Below are 23,631 nucleotides of genomic sequence, written 5' to 3'. Positions count from 1 at the left end.
TCGTCTGGTCAATATAGATCAGGTCTTGACTTTCTTTACTTTGTAATGTGGCAGGTATGCCTTCGGTGTGGTGTTTAATGGTCTGACCCTCATTACTGGACAAGAGTCTCGAGGCCTCACTGTCCACTGTGGCCTGTTTTATGGACACAACATCTACTCTCTAGCCCTGGTGGTCTTCACTGGTCAGTAACGTGCACAGGCCGCAATATTAGATACACCCACACAGTCTGATGAAATCTGAATGATTGACATTGTCCCATGAGTTTATTATTGTGTAACATTTTCATATGTATTGGAGCTAAATTGAGCAAGCAAACAAAACAACTTGCACGGTTATGGCACAGGTCTTAACGACAGTTGTGCTCATAAGTTTACGGTGGTATGTCAACTTAGGAGCACAACTGTATGTCTGCCAACTAGTGGTGAACGGTGATACATACAGTTGTGCTCATAGGTTTACATGGAAACAACACAGTTGTGCTCATAAGTTTCCATACAGGTTATGGAAACTTATGAGCACAACTGTGAATTGAACTAAAGTAGAAAGGCACAATGGTAGACAACCAGTCCCGTCAGGGATCCTCCTAGTTGTCGATACTGCACACAGTATGTACCTAAAAGGATAATATAGCACAGTATTTACTAGTATGGTTTTTCACAGTTCACCATCAGTAACAATAAAATACATCAGTCCAATAAATTATAAGCCCCCTCGTCAAGCCACCGGCGTCTCCGGACTTTCGCGTTCACCGGATGCATCTTGGTGGGAAAACGGCATCACGCCACCGATCAAAGAAGCCACGCAGCAAACATGCATCACAGGGCTTTTTACCAGAAGCGCCCCCTCGATGTATCTCCAGCCAGGCAACCATGCCATGAGCGTCGTTGGATGCATCTTCAAGGGCAAGCTGCGTCTGCGTGTAGGTAAGCATGAACTTGGTCCCATGCTATTTTTCATAACTTCAACATGACTCCTTTCACTGTGCATCAGCCCACATCATATGATGCCTATACTATTGCCTCGTGTGTCCTATAGCAGTGCACAATTTGTAAAAAAAAAAAAAAAAAACAACGTTCGGCAAAACCACAGAATAAATGAAATGATCAAAGATAAATTGTATGTCGTTCAATAAGGAACACAAGGCTTGTGGTAATAAATGCAAGTGCAGCAACAAAAAAAATATTTGTTGTAATGTTCCTTTTCCCTTACATTAGATTGTGGATCCAGCACCACAACCACTCAAGCGCCTCCTTTTTTGCAGTGTAAAGGAAGGTAAAATATTTTGTTTCTTCACATTACAAGAAGTAAATATGTTTATGGTGATTTTTATTCATTTTTTATTGTGCACATCAGGCAGCGGATTGTGTTCATCGTGTTGCACCAAGGACAATGCTTTCACCTCTACCACACCCAAAGAAAGTGCGCCATAAAGGTGGACAAAACTGCGCACATAACTGCGTAAATAACTCAGACTTCATAGTTTGGAAAAATGTTAAAATTGTAAATAGAGACTTGGATAAGTTAGATAATTGTTTTTTTGCATCAATATCCTTTTCTTATGAATTGTTTAATTTTATTTTGAAAAAAATTGTGTTAATATGTTTGACTTGTAATAAAAACAAAAATGTTTGCTGTCAAAGTAAAATTTTTACTTGAAATGCATCTTCACAAAACCCCTTGATTTCTCCGTTATTTTTGTCAAACCAGGATTTTCATTTAAACGTGCCACTCTTCTACTGCTGATTGCTCAATAATGACAAATGCTAGAGACAGACTTTTTTTTCTGATGAAAGATGAGGGTTTAGGTTTTCTTTCAAAAATTGGTTAAAATCCTGTAAAATGGCTGGCACTGAGGGGGATGGCAGAGCTGCAAATAACTGGCATTCAATGAGTTTATAAGGGAAATAGCACTCAATCATATTGTTTTCACATAATTCATTGCGGCTACTTCTGGTATTCACGATTTTGCCACCGGGGGGCAGTACAACACAGTCATGTAGAGTGACTATAAGCTGTAGTAATGTTAAACTTTTTTTTTTCTTTCTTTTACTGAAAATAAAGAATATATACCTGTGAGTTTTAAATTTTCTGTTTACATGTGTTGATGTACTGTTTTCAAATTGTAACACTGCCTAATAGATACTGTCCGCCAGCCAGTCTATGAACACGCATTGTTTGTAATCGATACCCTGTGCAGACTTGTCTATCAGCGATGTAGTATTTTTAAATACCTAATGTGTAATTCTCTTTGTTTTTGTTTAGTTTAACAGTAAACCTCAACTAGCTAGGAGTGGCATTAAACAGCTTGAAGTATTTTAGAAGAATAGTTAATTATCGGCCAAACTGTTCATCTGCAATATCGACTGATCGTATCACAAGGCACTACTGTAATTTGATAGACCTAAAATGTGTGAGCTAAAATACAATTAAATAATCTAACAAGGTTCAATATAAGTTTAACCATTTCAGAGGTGAAATGTTGTAGCAAAGTTGAAGGCTATAGTGTACATGTGAAGGACGGTTCATGGCCATCAAACTAAAATCTTCAACTTGCCACTTCCTGTCCATCAGCGACCCTGGGCCTCTCCGTGGCCTTCATCTTGAAATTCCGGGACAACATGTTCCACGTGATGACAAACCAGATCACCACCGTCCTGGTGACCGCCCTCTCGCTCTTCCTCTTTGACTTCCGGCCCTCTGTGGAATTCTTCCTGCAGGCCCCCGTGGTGCTGCTGGCCATCTTTATCTACAATGCCAGCCGGCCCCGGGACCTAGAGTATAGCCTGCAGCAGGAAAAGCTGCGGGTCATCAACGGGGAGGTGTTAAAGAGGTCCAGAGGGGTAAGGGCACACACACATGCACACGCCAAGTTCCCTGCAGGAAGGTGCAAGGATGAGCCATTTTGTCTCTTGTTTAGTCTTTAATGGAGGAATAACACACAGTTTGTTTTCTGCCAGTGGCGCTGTCATTGAGTAATCTGTCATTGAGTACTCTGTCGTGTTCTAAATGCTGTAGTAGGTCAGCTCATGTTACTGTTCTTCAAATTGTGCTTAAAAAACAACAACCTTAGATAACATTTTTCGTGTTTTTTATTCTTATTACAAAATAAGAATTGATGTATTGTCACTGCGCATTTTAATGTTTTTTACATTTCAATTAAGTATTTGATGTACTTTTTATGTATCATTTATTATTTTTATTGCAAAATATTTCAGTTATAAATTATTGATTTTATTATAATTTATAATTAAATGTACTTGATTTTGTGGCAATTGACTGTGCAGTAGGCTTTTTCTTTGGAGGGGGGTAATTTAATTAATAATTTTACTAATATTAATAATTTATTAATTATTTTTTAGATTGCAATATTTAAATAGTATTTTTATTTATCTGTATTTATTTAAATAAACTTTTATTTAATGTATTATGTCATTTATTCTAATCTAGCCATTGTCCATATGCAAAATTTAATAACCTTTTTTCCCCTTTACATTTGAACTATTATAATTCCTTGTAATTTGTAATGTATTGTTATTAAAATATATATTATGCATTTATTTATGGATGTTGTGGCCACTGTCTGGTGTAAATTTTAATATTTGACATTTAATTTTCCATTATATTGTAATATTGCGCTGTATCATTATTGTATTAATTAATTTAATGATATTATTTCATTGATTTTGTGGCCTGCTACGTAACTGAATATCTGACATTATAATTGGTGGAGAAATGGGCAATATTTAAGCCGCTGTCATACTTAATGTCAATGATGTACATTTCTATTAGAGCTTGTCATTGTCATTTTTCTGAATTATTATTATTATTAGTAGTGGTTGTAGTAGTATAAATGATCCTTATTTATTTACATTGTTAATATATTATTTAGTTTGAATTGATGTTATTTTACCTCACCAAAATGCAATATTTCATCCTTGGTGACTCACCTTGTTTCAGGATGGTGAGGAGCTGGAGCTGCTGACCAAGACCAACACAGACAGCGACTCTGAAGAGTCCTCTTTGTAGTGCACACAAGCAGACTGTGTGCAATGTTCACAGAGGATGCACATTATACACACACACACACATGCTGGCTGTAAAAATATATATATTTTTTTTTGCCTGCCGGAAAACGTGGAGTGACGACGTTGATGCTGTTTCTGAAACACACGAGACTAAGGCGTTTGTTTTTCCTGTGGTCAAACCTCAACACGCTTTCCGTTTGTGCGTGCTAGGAATAAGCCCTGCTACTGTCATTGGAAATCACTGGGTATTTTTCCCCTCTTCAGCTGCTGGAGGAAGCTTTGGATGACTGAATTTATCAGGATGTGAAGATGTACAGTATTTATGGAACTCAAAGAATTCTTTGGTGGACCATAAAACTCTTTGAAAGCACAACGACTATCATGTACTGTTTTTGCCACTTTGTCACTATTCATAAATTGTGCCTAGTGTGCTCTGCAATAAACTGCAAGTCATGCTTTGGTGTTGGATTGTGATGGGAGAATGGGGAATAAGAAAAAAGGGGGAAAAAAAGTGATTTGTTGAAAGTTTTTTCCCAAGCCTCGTCAAAATGCAAACAGCAACTCATTTTTAAAATTGTCTTACTCAAGCACAATTTTTGGGCAGAATGTATAAAATGTAGATGTAGAGTACAGTATATCCTCACAGGCCACATCATTAGGTACACCTGCACAGTTGAGATCCAGTATGAGAACAGAATTTAAAAATAGATCTCTCTCTACAATATTTTTTATAGACTATGCATGTGTATCTAATTTTTATTTTATTGTTCAATATTGTATATATATATATATTTTATTATGTTGAATATGTAACTATTACACACTGCTGCTAATAAGTATAAAACTAGTAGTTTATGTATTTAAAAAAAATACATTTCTAGTTGCATTTATTTTTTGGCTCGTGCAAATTGTAAGAATTTACACTTTGTAATAGGGAAAATGCAACATTTAATGCACCACCTTCGTTTTCAAAATCTTTTTTTTTTTTAAATCTGATATATTGTAATTGATTATCTCATCCATCCATTCATTCATTGTGCCTACAATGTAGCCATCCTAACCACTATTTCACCAGGTTGCCTGTTATTTTAATGCATTATTTGCCATTGTATTGGTACGATTATATAGTATATTTAATGTAATAAATTAACACACTGTCTTGAGTTTTTCTAATAATCATTATCTATAAAATTGTAATGTTTTTGTTCATGTAATGTGATGTTTTTTGTTTTTAATTCCATTTAGTTGTTTTGTGGCCTGGACAGGTTGCCAGCCACTCACAGGGTACAATGACAAACAGCCAGTCACACATTTGGACATTTTAGAGTGCTCAAATCCACCATCTTATTTTTGGTTATGTTAGTTTATAATAATGTAATATGTATTTTTAGCATTTTTATTGAATTTATTATTTTGTAAATTCTAAATATCATTATATTCACATAAAAGGCCACGCTGTAATATTTCATGTTAGTCAGATTTCACTTGTGTATCAAGCAAAAACACAAAAAACAACCAGTAAAATCCAGGGAAAAAGAATTTATCATAAAGCACAATAGAGTTTAAATAATAAAATGCAACCCCAAAAACAATCAAGCTGCAGCTGGAAAACTGCAACAACCAGGAATGCAACAGAAGTCCAATAAATACATGTATGACGTATTTGAGCAGGATACATTTCCCATCAGGCTCCTCTCTGCTTTTGTTGGCTGCGATTAGCACAAAGTGGCGCCATACTGGGCTATATTATATATGGAGGAAGTGGCTAGGTGAAAGCTATCATTTCAAAGCCTCCACTTAGTGCTACAAAATTACCCGATGACCTCATCCGCTCGGTTGGCGAGGCGAAATTAGAGGGCCGCTAACGTCAAACAGAAGGGGCGTTCATCAAGAAAGCCGCTAGTAACCGTAGCCCTGGTGATACCTGTCCTGATAGCCGTGCTCGTACCCGTGCTGGTGGTAGCCGTACCCTCCATACTCGTCCTCGGGGCAGCGCATTCCCAGCGACTGCTGGATGGCCATTTCCTGCCGGCGCAGCTGCATGGAGTCCACCAGGTCGTAGATGATGGCCATGGACCACATGGGCGAGGGGTACCAGGACTTGACGTTGCCGTCCTTGCCCACCAGCAGCATGGAAAAGTACTCTGGGCTGATCTGAAAGTAGTTCCTTATGTCCTTGACCAGCATGGCTGACAGGCCTTCGCGCTCCACCGTAGCGCTTCCTGCAAGGGACACAGACAGCCAAGTTAGGAGTTCTGTTTTTCAACAGTTTATGGGTCACTGCAGAATTGGAGGACACTTTCTGTCCCTCACATTACATTTCTATTCATCTACTCACACAGAAACATACAAGTTACATTTATAGTTATCCTGTGACAAAATGTAGCTGTAGTAATAAATGTTCATTAGGATACCAAATGGTTCTATAGCACCACCTAAAATGACCAACATACACGCATCAAATATAACAGATAAAATCCGTTTCCAATCAGCTTTTTGAAAAAAAGAAAATGTAAGCAACATGACTCAGCAGAAATGACATCCTCGTTTTCATTGTTTTCATCTGCGTACTGGGGACAGACAGACGGGGTTGAGTTTTTTTTTTTTTAAAGACTTTTTTTTTTTAATAGAAAAAATTAATGGTCCTTTTACCAAAAATGTGTGTGCCTAAATTGTCCTCCAATTCTGAAATGACCCATATTTAATGGCATGTTATGGAGGTTTATGGAGGGAATCGCTGCAGCTGAAATGATCCAACATCTGAGGGGTTTCTGTTTGGAGAACCGGTCGTGCAGAGAGGGTTTTTTTTTTTTTTAAGGCAGAATGTGGTGCAAGAACGGCTTGATGGAGAAAAGATGTTCTAGCAAGTCGGACGTGTTGCTGGGAAGCGTCCCGCAAGGTACAACAGTGCTCTGCTGTTGCTGCTACGGTAACAGATGGAGGCTACTGTAAAACCTGGCAAAGTGGAATATTGCTTGCTATAACTTTCACACAGCGACCGGATGTCTAGAAATAAGATATTTAGAAGTGCAACAACAAAATTCACAGCAGGTGTTCAAACCATTTCCAAAGACGTCTACATCTCTGCCTTTCTTCTTTCTTATCTGCTGATGACACTCTAAGCTCAGTGGCCATTTACTCTAAAAACATCCTGTTTGCCACCTGGCAGTAGTGATGTACTTTTCATCAATTATCAGGTGTTAGGTGTGTTGATGCCATGATGTCAAAATGTGAACAGCATGATGAAGATGAAATTTGAAATAGTATAACCATTTTGTAATTTTCTATTGTAGATTTTGCCCTCGGCTCGATGTTAGAGAACAGCAAGAAGCACTGAAATGTTGAACAGTTGAGCATATACACAGTAGAGATGGTCAAATTAAGTTCACCTGTGAAAGTTATAGTGCATTTTTAAAGGTTCTTCCTTAAATTTCACCCAAAAGCCCAATATCTCGTAACTTTTTAGGAGTACTGTAATCTGGTCCAAAGTGTATGTGATGTTGGCATTCACACAATATTTCTCGGTTTTCTAGGTCCTTACCATTAAAAGGATAAAGTTCCAAAACTCCACCCATGTCCAACACCTCTGTCCCAACCAACTTTAGAATGGAGATGTGCCTTAAACCTGAAAAAGAAAAAGACAAATTCAACACCCATTAAAGAAAAGCATACATAATATTCTGCAGTATAGCATCTGTAATAAACTCATTGTGCCTGTTTGTTATTGGAACCTTCCTAAGCTTAGCGATGGTTGCTATGAGGAGAAAGTGGTGCTAGTGGGCAAGGATTGTGCGGAATGTGGCCAAGGAACTTTTTCATCCGAGACAAGAAAAATCCACATGAAACGTGGCAAAGTGCTAAATATCAGGATGAACCCCCTTTTTTTCTTTCTTTTTAGTCATTTAGCCTCATCAGCAGGGTAGGTCTTTCTTTGGAACAAGAAGTGAGGGGAGCAGTCTTGAACCCCAGCCAAGAACAACATGAAGTCCTCACAGAGCGTCTCAACATGCCGATAAGACTCCCCACCCCACCCTCGAGCGACCAAATCCAACATTAAAAACGGACATGCTTTGTCAGGGATTTAACTAAGTGGTGATTATTGCCCTCAATTTATTGATGCACTTAAAATAATTCCCATCTTGCAGGAGTTACATGACATTGCATTGTACTAGACCATAGGTCTCAAACTCAGGTCCCCGAGGGCCACAATCATGCATGTTTTAGAGGTCTCCCTCCTCTAGCATACCATAAAATCCAATCCAATTTAATTTAAATCAATATTACATACAATGCTACAGGCCTATAATTATACTGCAATGCCACTAATACATTTTTGACACATTTTTCCACCAAGTTGTATGATACATGTTTTATTAGATTCCCATTGTACTGTATATGCTTCCCAAATATCTCACAATGTCCCACTTTCCGGTAGATGTTTGTTTGGGTGGCAGTTGCAGTAGTACTCTTCAGTCAATGGTGTTAGAGTTGCGGATTGGTCGACATTGTACACCTTCTTCCACATTACAAAGGAAACAAAAGTGTGTGTGGAATAAAAGAATAAAAACACAGCTTTTCCTGACCAACCAATGAAAGGATGGAAAATGCTGATGTTAATGCTGGCAAGCTACCGCTATTGGCCAGAGGTGAACTTAAAATCTCATTGGTTGAGGAATCAGCGCCTTTACCAATGTAGTTAGTTAGTAGTTACGTCAGCCATGTACTGGAATCAGTTTAGCCAAGAGAAATACTTCAAAATGAAGGGAATAGGCTCTTGGGATTAAAGTAGGGGTGTCAGGCAATGTTTTGTTTTTTAATCGTAATTAATCCCATGAGGTTTTCATATTGTTGTTATCATAAAAGTGGGAAAAAATGTTAAACTAATAGAAATATGGTTGCATCTTGTAGTGATTGATACAGTAATTTCATAATAATTCATGAAATTAAAGTTAGAGTTAAAGTTAGAGTTAAAATTAAAAACATGTACTGTACTGTAGAAATTAGCGCAATATTGATTTGTGTTGAGGTCATTTTTCTGCCACTAGATGGCATGATTGCATTTGTAAGACATTGATGACAGCTCAGTGCATTTTTTTTTTTCATATAAAGAGCTATCTAATCTTTAACATGAAGTAACTGGTGAAATTCTGCACATTTTTAAAATGGTAAAATATCACTTGACTCCAGTCTCCACAAATATATGCATTATTATTACATTTATTACTGCTACATTTTGACGTGGACATGTCTGCTGCGTTGCCACTGGAATTCCCTCAGTACAGGCTTTCCAAGTAAGGGACGGTGTTAATCGCGTGTTTTAAAAAAAGAGTGGCGTTATGGGAACTTTAAATTAACTCAAAATGAATGCACACATTTTTGACACCCCTAAAAATAAAGTCATGTTCACATTTATGTATTTGATGTGCTTATTTCTTTGGTCTGTGGGCTGGTGGGAACATTATCAGCACTCCACGGCCATTGTTACAAGTAAATGGAATATCAAACTGCCAATAAGTGGCAGAGGTGTCGCCAATGTACGAGTGGCATTTTGTATCTCAGAAGAGTGATTCCATTCATGGTTGGGGTGTGGCTTTAACTTAGACAATAAATAACTGGTTTTCCACACAAAAAATCACTCAGGCTAGAGCAGCCCTATTTAGAATCCTGATAATAATCCTGGCCATTTGAATCAGGTGTGTTGGAAGAAGGAAACATCTTGGATATGCAAGATAGTGGCCCTCATGGACCGGCCTATGGCAGTAATCATGCTGTCTAATCAGCATCTTGCTGCCGGACCTGAAAGGTGGATGGATTTCCTCGGCAAAGGAGAACTTTTCATTCACATAACTTCAGACAGATTTGGGAACAATATATGAGAGAAATATGCTTTTTGTGCACACAGGAAAAGTCTTGGATCTTTGAGTTCAGCTCTTAAAAAAATGGGAATTAATCTTTGGCCAGTTTAAAAAGCCCCATTAAAAAACTCTCCTTTAAAGCTGGTGTACCACCCGCTAATATTACATCAGTTGTGGAGCTACTCACCCAGGTTACAGGCCTGACTGCCCAGGCCATAAAGCTGCTGCTGATAGGCCCACTCCTCATCGTTGGGGGTGGAGATGATAAAGAGACGTCGCCTCCAGCGAAACCTACGATTAGGACAAATTTAGGGACCTACGTGGTGCTTTGGGGCAGCGGTGCATGCTCTGTACAATTACTATTGTTGACAAGCGCCATAATACCAGCCAAAACCCTCACAGAAGTCCAAGTCTCCATGGCAACCGTAGATGTTTAGGAAAGTGTACACCTGCAGTAATTCAGTGTTGCAGGGATTGTTGTAGTTTAAATGACGGTAAATATGCAGAATACAAACAGACTGTCGCAATCTGCCAATTAGGGTTTCTAAACACTATAAAGTGGTTGAGTTTGTTGCAGAGCACGGGAACAGAGTCTTGAAAAAGGGAAACAGACTTCGGGGACCACCCAAGCAAGGATGCAATCATTCAAGATTCACTTCTCAGTTCTTACCTTGAGAGGAAATTCTCTAACGATCTGGGCTTGTCCTCTTTCTTGCAAACGACACCATCTCGCTTCTGCTGCTCCATCTCTCGGATGCGGGAGGAGAATGTGTCGATGTAGTTGAACACGGCTTTCATGGCAATGGGAACCTCGTAGGATTGCTAGCAAAAAAAAAAAAAAGTCATTGATCAGCCAAGCGCTTCCAAAGGACTAGTTGACAGGTGACAGCCACTGAGTAAATATTACTTTTTATTACTATTCTTGTGCAAATGGGTGACTGGTAGTAGAGTGGTTGGCATAGTTGACATTCTTGCAGATTGAAAGGGATCGATTGCTACTTAGTTCCCTAATTCACAAACACCAATTTACTGGCGACTTGTCCGGGATGTAACCCACATTTCACTCTGACAGGGCTGGGATAGAAAATACCACTGTTGGTGTAGTGGTTCACATACTGTAGCCGACTTGGTGGAGAGCTCATTCCTATTCAAAGCCATATTCATATTAGATAACTGACTGGAATTCAGTTACTGACATTCTAGGACAGAGGTGGCCTAGTTCGGTCCTCGTTTTCCATGTCCCCCTCCTTCAGCGCAGCTGAATCTAATGATCAGCTCATCAGCAAGCTTTGCAGAAGCTTGATAACGATCCTGATCATGAATCAGATGTGTTAGTGGAGAGAAACATGGAAAACAGGCTGGATAGTGGATAGGACCGAACTTGGCCATCACTGTTGTAGGATGTCATCCATTTTTTTGCAGATGTTCAGCGGAAGTATTACATCCAATTATTAGTGAAATCTACATACAGTAGCTCTAACTTTAATGTTGGGCCAATCAAAAGGTATGGATAAGATTGTGACATACCACCTAAATCCCACATCTCTGCAGGCACAAACCATGTCTATTTCGAGCTCTGCCACTTTTCATGTAAAGGTATTCATATTAGGGGAGGCAACCCTGGCAAATTATTTGCAATTTGGACACATTTACCTCTGGTCAAAAGGTTTCAAAGTGGATCGTTTAAGACTCTAAGTCACTGCGATTGACTGTGATTGCCTTCCACTTAAATCCTTGTCATATGTGAAAATGATATCGCTAATGTCTGTTTTTTAGTGGGAAGTTACGATTATGATGGGGTCTTTGCAAAAATGTCCTCGGTAAGGGATCCCTGGACCCAAAACATTTGAGAGCCTCTGTTGCTTCATTCAAAAAAACATTCACATAATGCAACCAGACCTGGGTGTCATGTGTAGCCTTTCAACTGAACTCAGTGAGAATGGAGAATTCCATTAGGAGTGTCGTGGTCCATGTATCTGACTTGGCATGGAAGTTAATCCAATCCGAGCCCTATTCTCAGGTCTCCCCTGCATGACTTTAGGATAATCGCTATAGAAAACATACGGGCACAGCTGGTAAGCAAATTGATTCCAAAAAGCAAAAAGAAAAGTTTCCAGTGAATTGTTTGAGTATTTTCCCTATAATTGCGGTGTGGCCTTTCACATATCTGACATTCTTGATCTCTACTTTTAGGAAGCAACACCCGGAATGCTGAGCGTCGTATCCAACGCTTCCAAACCACATCCAGCGTTCATTCCTCAGTCGAGGGTGAATCCGCTGCGCTCCCACCCACCCACATCCTCGCAGGTCCACAGACGCCGCTGTCAGCAGAGTGAGCGAACACTAGCCTCTTTGATGCACATGTCCAAAAACAACTCGCTGACATTTTTTTTCTTTTCTGGCAAGTACGCACACATACAGTATACCAAGTAGCCGGCAAGCAAATGAGTTGTGAGAATTAACAGTGTTTTCGTCAAGGCGGTGTTTTGGCAGTGCAGCATAGAATGGCGTGAGAGGAATGGGAACTTGATGGACAGATTGGTGGAAAGACTTTAGAGGATTAACATGAGAAAAAAAGAACTGTTAATAGAATAACATTATTGTGGATGACTCAAAAAGCTACTAGCAATAGTTGTGTAACAGTTTTAGCTTAGTTTTGATACAAAACAACTGGCTGACAAGTTGTAATAGACAGGAACATCATTCAGTATTTTTTTTCACTATCGGAGCTAAGAACTTTTATTTCCCGCAGTTCCTCCTAAAGGAGTCCCAATGATAATCTAGATATGATTGAACGGTTTTATAAAGTATCATTGTGATGGTGATCCCAGCCATCTACTCAACAGAGGAAGTGAATCCTTATACACCCACTACCTTAAAAAAAAAAAAATACAATACGTTTTTTGTTATTTAAAAAAAAATGCAGATCAGGGTGATGACTTTTCAAAACACAGTTTTCAGCCATTTTGTGTGGGTGAAAAAAAACATTTGTTTTGGCTGTTAGCTTTTGTATGCCACTTTCCCCCTTCAATTTATTGGTTGATTTTCATATTGCTGTGAGGGAGTACTTTGACCAAAACAGGTATTAATGGCTCTTTTTGGAAAATCCTACAAGCATGAAGCAAGGCTTTCCTAAACACTGCATTTGCATTTTTGTGTTTGCAATCTTTATATGGCTTGTCGTATTTATACCCCAAAAACCTGTGATTAGCGACTAGTCGACATCATGCTCTAAACATCACTGTGGAGTAGTAAAGTCGACTAGTCTGTACAACGCCTAATATTGGGTTCACTGAAGATTCTAAATGATCCGTAAAGTGTGAATTAGGGATGTAACGATATCCAAAGAGCATGATACGATAAATATCACAATATGAAGCTCACGATACGATAGTTATCACAATATTGTGGGCAGGTTGGCGATATTAAAAAAAGCGTCTGATGCTTTATAAAATCTCACAATGTTGTAAACAAAAAACAAAGTTCATATTGGAGAAAAAAGGACAATATTGTGTTTTAATTTTAATAACAGCAGTGACAAAGACATAGGTTTAGTCTTGTCATGCCATGCCTCGTTATTGTCGTGCTTATATTGGCTTAGCACCGCAAAATATCATGGTCTATGTAATTCACAATGCTGCGTTCAGCTGAAACGGTCGAAAAGTAATGTTTTTCGACTGAGATTTTATAAAATATTAGCTGGTATGACTAATTTATGGGAGTGATAACTGCCACAGTGGACAAAACATTCCTAATTAAAATTAATCTGCACTATTAAACTAACCACCAGAGTGTGCTAGGACTTGACAAATGGAATACAACCTAGCCTTTTTACAGATGTGCTTGCTTTTAATATCGTGACATGACGACCATGATATTGTGGCAATTTTAATACTGCGATATCACGATATTGCGGATATGGCGACAGGCATGTTGGTCCAAGCAGCTCACCTTGACTCTCATGTCATTGTCAGTGAGGACCATGTGGAAGTCATCGTGGATCATGCTGAACTCCTTCCTCAACTCAGTGATCAGATCCTGGTTCACTAGGTCCTCCTGACGAAGTCCCTTCATCGGCTTGTCATTCTCTGAAGAAGAAAGCCAGAAATGTCTTGAGTGGACAGGAAAGGAAGTAAAGATTTGTTGGACAGCAGCAAAGTCAATCAGGGACAAACTCAACAAAGAGCTGCTTTTACTCCCTGACTGCTTGGCGAGGTGGGCTGTGACTTTGGAATTGACTTGACGTAGCTGGCATTTGGAGACACGAAAGCATTTTAATCATCACTCCCTCCCACCAAGAGGTGATTAAGTCAAAAGCAAACCAAGTGTGTCAACAACAAAGTCAATTTCAATTCCAAAGTCACATCCCACCTCGCCAAGCAGTCAGGGAGTGAAAACAGCTCTTTGTTGAGTTTGTCCCTGATTGACTTTGCTGCTGTCCAACAAATCTTTACTTGCTTTCCGGTCCACTCAAGATCAGAATTTGTGTAATCTTCTTCAAAAGACCTCAGTTAAAGAGTATGGGAAGTACAGACCTGGAAAATGCATGTAACAAGTGAGGAAGCTATTTTAATGTTGGTAATTGAAGCAATATATCTGATCATTCTAATTTTATTTAAAGGCTTGGAATCGCAATTGCAACTAAGAACATCTTTGGAGTCATTTAAGGTAACCTAAACTGCATTTTGTTTGGCTAAACCACTGTGAGCCATTCATTAGCTATGAAAATAATACATATGCTACTCGTGTTGATAAGGGGTCATGGATGAATGTTCAACTAAACAGGCCCAGATTCCACTTTGAGTATTTGAGACAAGATCATCACTAATTGAATCAATGTACTTTTCTTAACATTTTTGTTTGCTAGTATCCTGGTGAGCTAAGTTCCTTAGCTCATTAAAGGTTGCGAAACACTGATTTAAGCTACCATAAGCAATACAAGGCTGGCTGTTTGAATAAATGTGAAGCTTGGGACTTAGGAGTTAATGAGTTTCTTTTCATAGTGTTGATTGTTGTGTTTTTTAAAATGTTGATACGATTTGAAACAAGACAAAGTATTCTTCCAAAAATTGCATCTTCTAATGAACCAAATTTAAGACGGTGAGGTCATCTTAATCCATCCGGGAATGGAGGCACAAAAAGAAGCACTTGTTTGTACACACACGTTTTTTTCAAGTGGAAAAACTGTGTGTGCCACGGATGGGTGAGATCACCTTACAGCTTTTCAACCCAAAATTCCGTGTTGTTGAAACCTTGTCTTGTGGTGGAACATGCAGACTCATAAAGTTTTACAGAGTCACACTCTAACCAAAGCTTTTTGAGACCATTATGGAATGTAAGAAACCTGCCTGTAGTTTACTGTAGGAAGATTAGTTACAGGCCAGCATGGTATGTTTGTCTCCAATGTTGGAAAATTCAAGATCTGGATCTAAATCATGATCAAATGGATATCAATTTGTCTTTAGTTAATAACAAAATATTTAGGTTGCTGGGTAATACTGAAGCTACATGCCAGATTTCGCTGAAAAAAAAAAACTTTTGGAGATATGCCCATGTTTAATTTTTTAGATATGGATTCAATAATTTTCCTTTGTTTTTGAGGGAAATCCGTTGGACACCACCTTTAACACTTATTTCACAAACACAATATTAATCAGAATGCTGTTTTTAGACTAGTGGGGGAACATATAACATGTTATTGTAATGAACTATTTATTTATTATATTATTAATAATAATAATAATAATAATAATAATAATAATAATAATAATAATAATTCTTTGGAAATAATGAAATTATGTATGAAATTGCTTCTGTTCACTTCAGTGTGTTTTTATTTAAATCTGATCAATTCTTCAATTACATAAATAAATAAATATGTTTACTTTGGTCTCTGTGTGCCCTGCAATTGACTGGCAACCAGTTCAGGGTGTACCCCGCCTACTGCCCGAAGCCAGCTGGGATAGGCTCCAGCAACCCCCGCGACCCTTGTGAGGACAAGCGGTAAGGAAAATGGATGGATGGATGGATGTTTACTTTGTTGAAAAGCAAGCCTAACGTCTCCATCTCCAATTATTATTATTTTTTGAATAATTGTTATTTTGTTAATTGTTAATAAAAAGTCATTACCTTCAGCAATAAATGCTTCTTATTGGACTGCAATGGTTTGTAAGTTGTTTTACATTTTTCAGGTTTGAATGAACTCTTTAAAAATCTAGGAGAGTTCAGGGTAACGTGCACTGCAGTGGAGTGTTCACAAAGTTACAACCTTCACCCACACGTTCACTACAAGTCTGGAAAACATTCACTGAGTGGGCGTATGACTCAGCAAGAGCAAGCACCCGCTGACTGTCGCCAAAAAAGTTATGGGAAGACTTTTGTGCATAGTCTGGCCGGATGTGAAGCACACGTGCGCTCCTTACCTAACTGGAAGTGGTCAATTTTCATGGTGGAGTTGACGAGTGAGCCGAAGATGGTGATAATGGAAACTTTCCGGATGGCCATCTCGCACACAGACTCCAAGTACTCATCCCTTTGCTGGGCATACATCTTGTCCTCCTCGCTGGGTGATGTCACCAGCTGTGGTGGGGGATGAGAAAGAAGGCGGGGTGGGGGAGTTCATACGTAGAGGTCACACACTGCAGAGGTGGTGTTTACATTAACCTGCAAGTGGAGGATGGGCCATATTTTCCCAGCCTGTCTTTGTGATAACAATCTATATTGGCTGCAAAACAGAGACGCACAGTCTGCTCTCACACAGCTGCGCGTAGCTGACAGCTACACTTGAACCTTCAAACCCAAACCCTGACAACTGGGGTGCTGCATTAAGGATTACTGGAGTTTCTTTTTTCTTGTGGACATAAAGCTTACTTGGTTCATTAGTTCAGGTCTGTTGATTGTGTGGAACTGATTATTGATTGATTGCATTTTGAAGCAATTCATGCAACATGGAGTGCAGCTACAGAGGTGGTGTTTAGTTGGCTTGTGCATAAGTTTGCTGTCTAGCCCGGCGACATCAACTGCGGGAAGTTGAGTGACATCTACACAGCCGTCTGCATAATCAGCATTTGCATCAGCGTTAGTCTACTCAGAACGTCACTTGGCTCAAAGCAGGAGTTCAGAGATAACAGTCTCCTGTTACGCAATATTAAAAGTATGATAGTCTTAATAGATAATAATAATAAATAGAACTTGTCCCTGTAACTCAGGGATAGGGAACCCTGGTCCTCGAGAGCCACTGTCCTGCCTGTTTTCCATGTTTCTCTCCTCAAACACAGCTGACTCAACTGATCAGCTAATCAGCACGCTCTGTAGAAGCTTGATAACGATCTTGTTCATCAATCAGGTGTGTTGATGGAGGGAGACATGGAAAACAGAAACAGAAAATACTACTAGGATTACTGGTGGTTTACTTGGTGGTCATCTATCTTATTTTTTGTTTGTTTCATATATCAGCTACCAGCTGGTATTCCTTCTGTCAGTTTCTCAACCTAAATTATAGTAAATCAGCCATTTGTTAACCAATTAAGTGAAATTTCTGCCTGATGATCTCTCATAGCACACTAAGGCACACTGTTTGGTTAGGTATCTAACTATAATATACTTCGGTATTTTCTCATGTGATATATTACCTATATAAGTAGAAAAACATGAGTGGTGGCTCTTATCTTAAAGAATCTAAGATGTATTGTGCAATGTATATAGGGCTGTCACTAGCAAATCTTTTCAGAATTGATTATCTTATTGATTATTCAAGCAATTACTACTACTTTGACGCTGACAAATGTCAGTACATTAAACACGGAAGTGGCCAAACATTGTTTCCAGATGTCACAAATACGGTTTTAAAATAAGTTATGATAGTTTTGAGGCAGAAATGTTTCTGTCGACCCACAAGAATTCTCTATACCAGCAGATTCAGAGAAAATGAATCTAACAAGGCTGCATTTACAGACATACGTTTTGCCGGGTGTTTTCTGTCTTCAGCTACTCAGATATTGTGATATGTCACAGGTCACATAGAATGTGCCCTGAGATCAAGCTTTTGGAGGGGAATGGGTTATTGGATACAGATGTTGGCAATGTTGGGTTTTAAAGCAGACCCTAGCAGTGGGGTTGGTCTTCTCAAGCATGTATGATGGACATGAAGATGTGGTGAAGGTGAACGGGGTTAAGGGTTTCTCTTACCAGAAGTCGTCTCCGGTTCTCAAAGTAGTCTAAGAAGGACACCAGCGATCCCTTAGGAGGAGGCGTGGGCTTTTTCGTGGGCTTCGGGTAGTCCTCTTTCTCAGGGTACTTTGACAGCTTCTTTCCGTTCTTCTTCCCACCACCTTTGCCTTCTTTGCCGGCCTTTCCTCCCCTCCTCTCTGCCTTCTTGGCCGCCTTTTCGCTCTTCTTCTTTTTGTCATGCTTGGCCTTTGCCTTCCTCGTGGGACTGACGTCGCCAAAGCTGTCGACCTCCTCGGGATAAATGACGGTAGGCTTTCCGGCTTCATACTTGTCCTCATACTCATTTGTTAGCATCTGCATGGATATAGTTTGTTAATGAACAGCAACAAACCACTTTTTTTTATTGAAATCTATATTTTATAATTCAGTCTTGGTCAACTGAAGAGATTACCAAAGTGCAGTGCGTGCAACCCCAGGTGATAATTTTGTCATATTTCAATTATGTTTATGAGTCATGCCTGTTAGGATGTTGTGTATGGAGGACCAAAACTGCCAAAATTCAAAATACATAAATGACAAAATAAATGAATAAATGACTAAAAGTGAAAAAAAAAATGGATATAAAAATATAATTCTAAAATTAAATCTCCAAAAAGTATATAAATGGAAATAAAAATAACTATATATATATATATATATGACTTGTTGTCGAGCAACTCAAGTCCCAAGTTGTGGTGAGAGTGGACAAGATAGTCGTCCATTGCTGGAGCTCTCCATGCAATCTGGCGAGACTTCTTTGTTCGCCGGCCGCTCACTCGACCAATGAAAGGTAGTTTGCAACAGCGGAGTCCAACCCAAGACACGCTTAGGACCGCCCCTTCATTTTAATAACATTTCGACCTGGCAGTATGGATCAAAAATACCAAAATTCTAAATTAATTAAAAATTAAATACAAATGTATTTGTGTCTGTGTGTGTGTGCATATATATATATATATATATATATATATATATATATATAGGCAGTTTTGGTCCTCCATAGTTGTGTGGCATTTTTGAAAAAGGACAAGTTCAAGGTCTACTAACTGCAGTAAAGAAAAAACAAAATCAGTACTCAAGTGAACCATAGCAGTTTCATCTACTCACTATAAATTTTACTTGCTTATTAATACCAATAGGCAGGTGACATAATGGTTATCATGTCTACCATATTCTATAGTTCTGAGCTTCTGGGTTCAAATCTGTCCTTCTTGTGTGGTGTTTACATATTCTTTTGTGTTTTGTTTTTTTTAGCTTCCTCTCACATTCCAAAAACATGCATGATAGGTTTATATAAGACTCCAAATTGTCCATAGGTGTGAATGTTAATGTGAATGGTTGTTCATCAACAAGTGTATGATTGGCTGGCGATCAGTCCAGGGTGTTCTACTCCCCTAACCAATGACGACATTGAGGACAAGTGCAATAGAAAATGGATCAATGCATGAATCATGTAATGAAAAAGACCCCAATTGACACAACCCCAGAAGAAATTGATGATGATCAAGCATTTTATTCTGGCAATTGGTGACCTAATAAAAATGATTTCACAATGCATTCTGGGTCCCAAACCTGAGTTTGGGAAACCCTGCCATGTAAGAGTCTGAAGAAGACAAGTATAAGCTATATATACTTGAGTAGTTACACTGTATAACTACTCATTTCTGCTCTCCACATGTACAAAAAAACTGTTTAAAATGGTTGAAACCATTTAAATGTTTTAGAAAACTACAAACTTGGCAGTCCTAGAGCTATCGCTATCTACTAATTTTGGAAATGATCTTAACACTGATGGATTTCCATTTGTACCACAACGGCCCATGTTCCTTAAGCCTCTGGCAAACTGATGGAATGAAGGCAAAATGGACATATCTAATGTATGAGCCTTTAAACTCCCAATTTTATTTATTTTTTGCCACATGTACTTCATTTTGGAAATAATTGCTTTAACGTGATCAACGACCAGAAGAAAGCTTAGCACGGGAAAATACTACTCACCTTCTCCCCTCCGTTCTTTTTCCTGGTGGGTTTGATCTTGGATGGTTTTCTTGTGACGGGCACCAGCTTGTGGATGCGTGGATCTTTGCTGTCCTTGTCCGTGTGATTGTCTCCAGACGGGGTGGTTTTGGCGGGGTAATGCTCCCGCTCCTTTTGGTTGTAGTAATATGGGTCCTCTGTTGTTCTGGGGGCAGGAAGTAGCACGTTCTGGGTGTGGGGTTTAGTTGGTGTCAGGGTTGTGGTGGTGGTTCGTTTGGTGGTGGATCTTCGTGTGGTTGTCGTGGCCTTGGTGGTTGTGGCTCTTGTTGTCGTGGTTGTGGCTCTTGTTGTCGTGGTTGTGGCTCTAGTTGTCGCGGTCGTGGTAGTTGGCCGGGTTGTTGTTGGCCGAGTAGTTGTCGTTGCTGTGGTGGCCGCAGATGTAGTTGTTGTGGACTTTCTTAGGAATTTCTTTGCTGGTTTTCCTTCTACAGGTGTGCTCACTGTCCACAAACACAGCAAGTGAGTCTCGCTACGTAAAAGTCTGGTTTCAGTTCATGATTTTAACATTGGGTTGATTCTTCTTACCAGTAAGCGTGCCCGCCTCCACTTGACCCTCAACGCCGGCTCCTTTACATTTCTGGACAAAGCCTTTTTGGCGAATCTTCTCCAGCCTCCTCATCGGTGATTGGTCGATGACCTCATACATGGCCTCCAGCCTCACAGGGTACGGGTATCTCTCCTCCACCTGCAGGGTCTTTTTCAGCAGCACCATCCCAAATTTACCTACAGAATATAATGGTACAACACTATGGTAAAACTACAAAATATCCTGATCCGACTCGGGTTGAGCTTAGATCGAGAACAAATTAAACTTTAGGATAAGTCTGTTATTGTTAAAAGAAAACATGCAGTACAATTATTCATGCACATTTTTTGTAAACACTGAACACCGTTTGACATATTGTGCCTATTTTTTAATCTCCAAAGACAATTTTCATTCGTTTATGAGCTTTTTAGAAACACTGAAGACAATTGTCCAAAAAATAACATACTGTAATACGATTTGTAAACATCATACAATTTGTGAAAATGTTGCCATCAATGAAGCAAATGTGGGTTTTCATAAACACAAAAAGATCATTTGTCTTCACTTAACCAAACATGATATGTTTTTTGCAACCATATAAGACTATCTATACTCTTCAAAGAACCTGATGTAAACAAAAACCAAAGCAAAAGTAATCCTCAATAAACCCGACATACATTTCGCTGGCGTCGGGTCAAAACCTCATAAGTCACAATTTGATAAAATTCATATTTAAAAAAAAAAAAACACCAACATACTATTGGTCATTCCACTTGTGTGGGTATTTACAAATTAGTGACCAATCTAAAGTGTTGAAAATTGCTTTCCTTTCTTTGAGGATGAAATGTTAATGGTTGAACAAACATGCCATTTTTTAGGTCTCCTGAAAAATGGAGGTACACGGTTTCGGCACGACACCAGCGATATTTTTGTGAATGAAAACAATTCTGTCTTCAGTGAACCCAGTTCACATAAACATCAAATGCAAGTAAGTCTTCAGGGACCCTAACGCATGCTTTAGTTTTACCATCAAAGACGTTTTAAATAATTAAGTTAGTCAAGTATATATTTTTAGGTAAATATACAGTAGAAGACAATTTAGTTTATGGTCCTTTTACAAATGCTTTTGGAAAATCATGCATATAGCTGCTGTCTGTTTTTCTTTCATATTATAAATTCCAAATATCCCAATTAATAAACATTTTACTGCTGTTAACTGCTTTGCTAACTTTAGCTCTCTCTGTTGACATATTTTTGAATCATGCCACCATTTAGTGAGGTTGAAAAAGAAACAACACTATTTTTTAGATAAAGTACCGAGTAGTAAGTACAGATATATTCTCAAATGTAGGGAGTAAAACTGAAATGTTGTCAGAATAAGAATTTCTTAGGTAGCGTACAGATGCCTAAAAAAAAAAAATCTACTTAAGCAAAGTGTTCAATAAAACTGCTCCAGTGAACCCCCACTATTCTCGAGGGATAGGGAATGAACCATGCCACCTTTGACGGTTTATAGTTGTCTGTAGATGCCATAAAGTTATATTTTTTGTCAAAATGAAACTCCTTAACTCACTTAAATGTAGTTCCTTAGAACCAATGTCGAAGATGGTGCTTAAGTAATGCTTTTATTGCTTTGGCCTGAGCACAAAACAGCGAATAGGTGTGTTTTTCAGCAAATAACGGAATATATAGGCTATTCCACAAAATAAAAAACAAATCCAAAGTGTACCTTTCTCCAGTTTGAGGAAGCTCATAAGTCTCGGGATGAGAGTGGTGTCCAGTGGCTCTTCCATCACTTTGCCCTCAGTAGTTATCCTTCGCACCTTGCCGCCCATCTCGCCCTCTTGGTGGAACATGACGATCTGCTGGACGTGCCTCTCTGCCAGCTCGCAGTACACGTCGGATTTCAGCAAGGACATCATTAGCCGGTAATATCCATCGGAATCGTGAGGCGCCGAGATCACCAAGACTCGGTTTTTGCCAGCGAAACTGGCTAGCAGGTTGGGCGAACCGGCGCTGCTGGGCATCCGCGTCACCCTGGCCCTCGATCGGGGGGCACGCTCGTCTTGCAGCATCCCTGCCTGGGGGCGCCCCCCGGCCCCTCTTCTTGCCCCCAGCATCCTTCTGCCTTGCGCTCCACCAACTGTTGGTGTGCCCTCATCCGCCTGTACACCTTCACCCTTCTCGTAGCTATGCACGGATATGGCAGAACCGAATCCGGGGCGCACACGCGCAACTTGGCGCCCCCTGCCTTCTCTGCCCACCTGCGGGCGCCCCAGCCTGGGTCGCCGGCGCAACTGCGCGCGAATGCGATGGCTGTGCCTGTCGACCTCGCTTGCCCATGTCAGGAGACACATTAGCGCCAACGTGAGAGTGAAAAGCCGCCACATTGTGCCAGGATGTCACGAAACACGTTCCCAGTGGAAGTGTAGATTCAGCGCGCCTTTAAGAGCATTTGAAGTACAATTGATAAATTGATTAATTCCAGCTGAAGATGAGCATCTGACAGTGAGTGTCTCACAGCATGCCGTCCACTGTGGACGTCTACTTACAAAATATACAAGAGTTTGCAATGTTTCTCGTGCGTAAAAAAAGTGGCGACTACACCCAAAAATGCACCACAAGTAATAGAATCCCGCAGTTGTTGGTGCTATTCATCATTTCTGACAGGAACAAATTCAAACCTGTTGTAGATCCACACGGCAGATTGATGAAGGTCTTGCTTTACAAAAGAAATAGAAAAAGAAAAAGTAAAAAAGAAAAAGAAAGTTGTGGTCCACGTCACATCTTCGAGATTGACTCGCCACAATAAATCATAACACAGAAGGAGTATTCCCTCCCCCCCAAAATATCCTCCAGGTGAAGCTAAGTAGAAGGAATTCGGCGAATGACTGTGTTCCGTTCCCGGGTCCTTCACAAATGTCCACAATGAAACCTCCTCAGTATACGCACTTCTCCGCCAGTTCGGTGTGAAACTCC

At 39.5% G+C, this 23,631-nt stretch overlaps 2 protein-coding genes across 5 annotated transcripts in view; one reads left to right on the top strand and one right to left on the bottom strand.

The window, feature by feature from the left end:
• The window catches only part of slc35a5 (solute carrier family 35 member A5), a 21,341-nt gene extending 6,479 nt beyond the window's left edge, over nucleotides 1-14,862 (top strand). Inside the window, exons 8-11 of one of the 4 annotated variants that reach the window (XM_077580177.1) lie at nucleotides 55-182; nucleotides 861-924; nucleotides 1,216-1,273; nucleotides 1,359-2,560. In XM_077580177.1, coding sequence (XP_077436303.1) covers nucleotides 55-182; nucleotides 861-924; nucleotides 1,216-1,267 — 244 coding nt within the window. In that variant the 3' untranslated portion in view covers nucleotides 1,268-1,273; nucleotides 1,359-2,560. The other 3 variants (XM_077580176.1, XM_077580175.1, XM_077580174.1) reach the window with 3 other exon arrangements.
• ccdc80 (coiled-coil domain containing 80) lies at nucleotides 5,551-23,631 on the bottom strand. The gene is made up of 10 exons (XM_077580173.1): nucleotides 22,382-23,631; nucleotides 20,652-20,849; nucleotides 20,088-20,566; nucleotides 18,069-18,404; nucleotides 16,304-16,460; nucleotides 13,833-13,969; nucleotides 10,552-10,703; nucleotides 10,069-10,172; nucleotides 7,568-7,651; nucleotides 5,551-6,248 (listed from the first exon to the last, which is right to left on the bottom strand). The coding sequence occupies exons 1-10, from the start codon at nucleotides 23,040-23,042 to the stop codon at nucleotides 5,926-5,928; spliced, it is 2,631 nt and encodes an 876-aa protein (XP_077436299.1). The 5' UTR covers nucleotides 23,043-23,631; the 3' UTR covers nucleotides 5,551-5,925.

The sequence above is a fragment of the Vanacampus margaritifer genome, chromosome 11 (genome assembly GCF_051991255.1).
Source record: "Vanacampus margaritifer isolate UIUO_Vmar chromosome 11, RoL_Vmar_1.0, whole genome shotgun sequence".
In the NCBI taxonomy this organism is placed as follows: Eukaryota; Metazoa; Chordata; class Actinopteri; order Syngnathiformes; family Syngnathidae; genus Vanacampus; species Vanacampus margaritifer.
The sequence above is the reverse complement of the archived record's forward strand: the minus strand, read 5'-3'. Positions and strand labels throughout refer to the sequence as shown.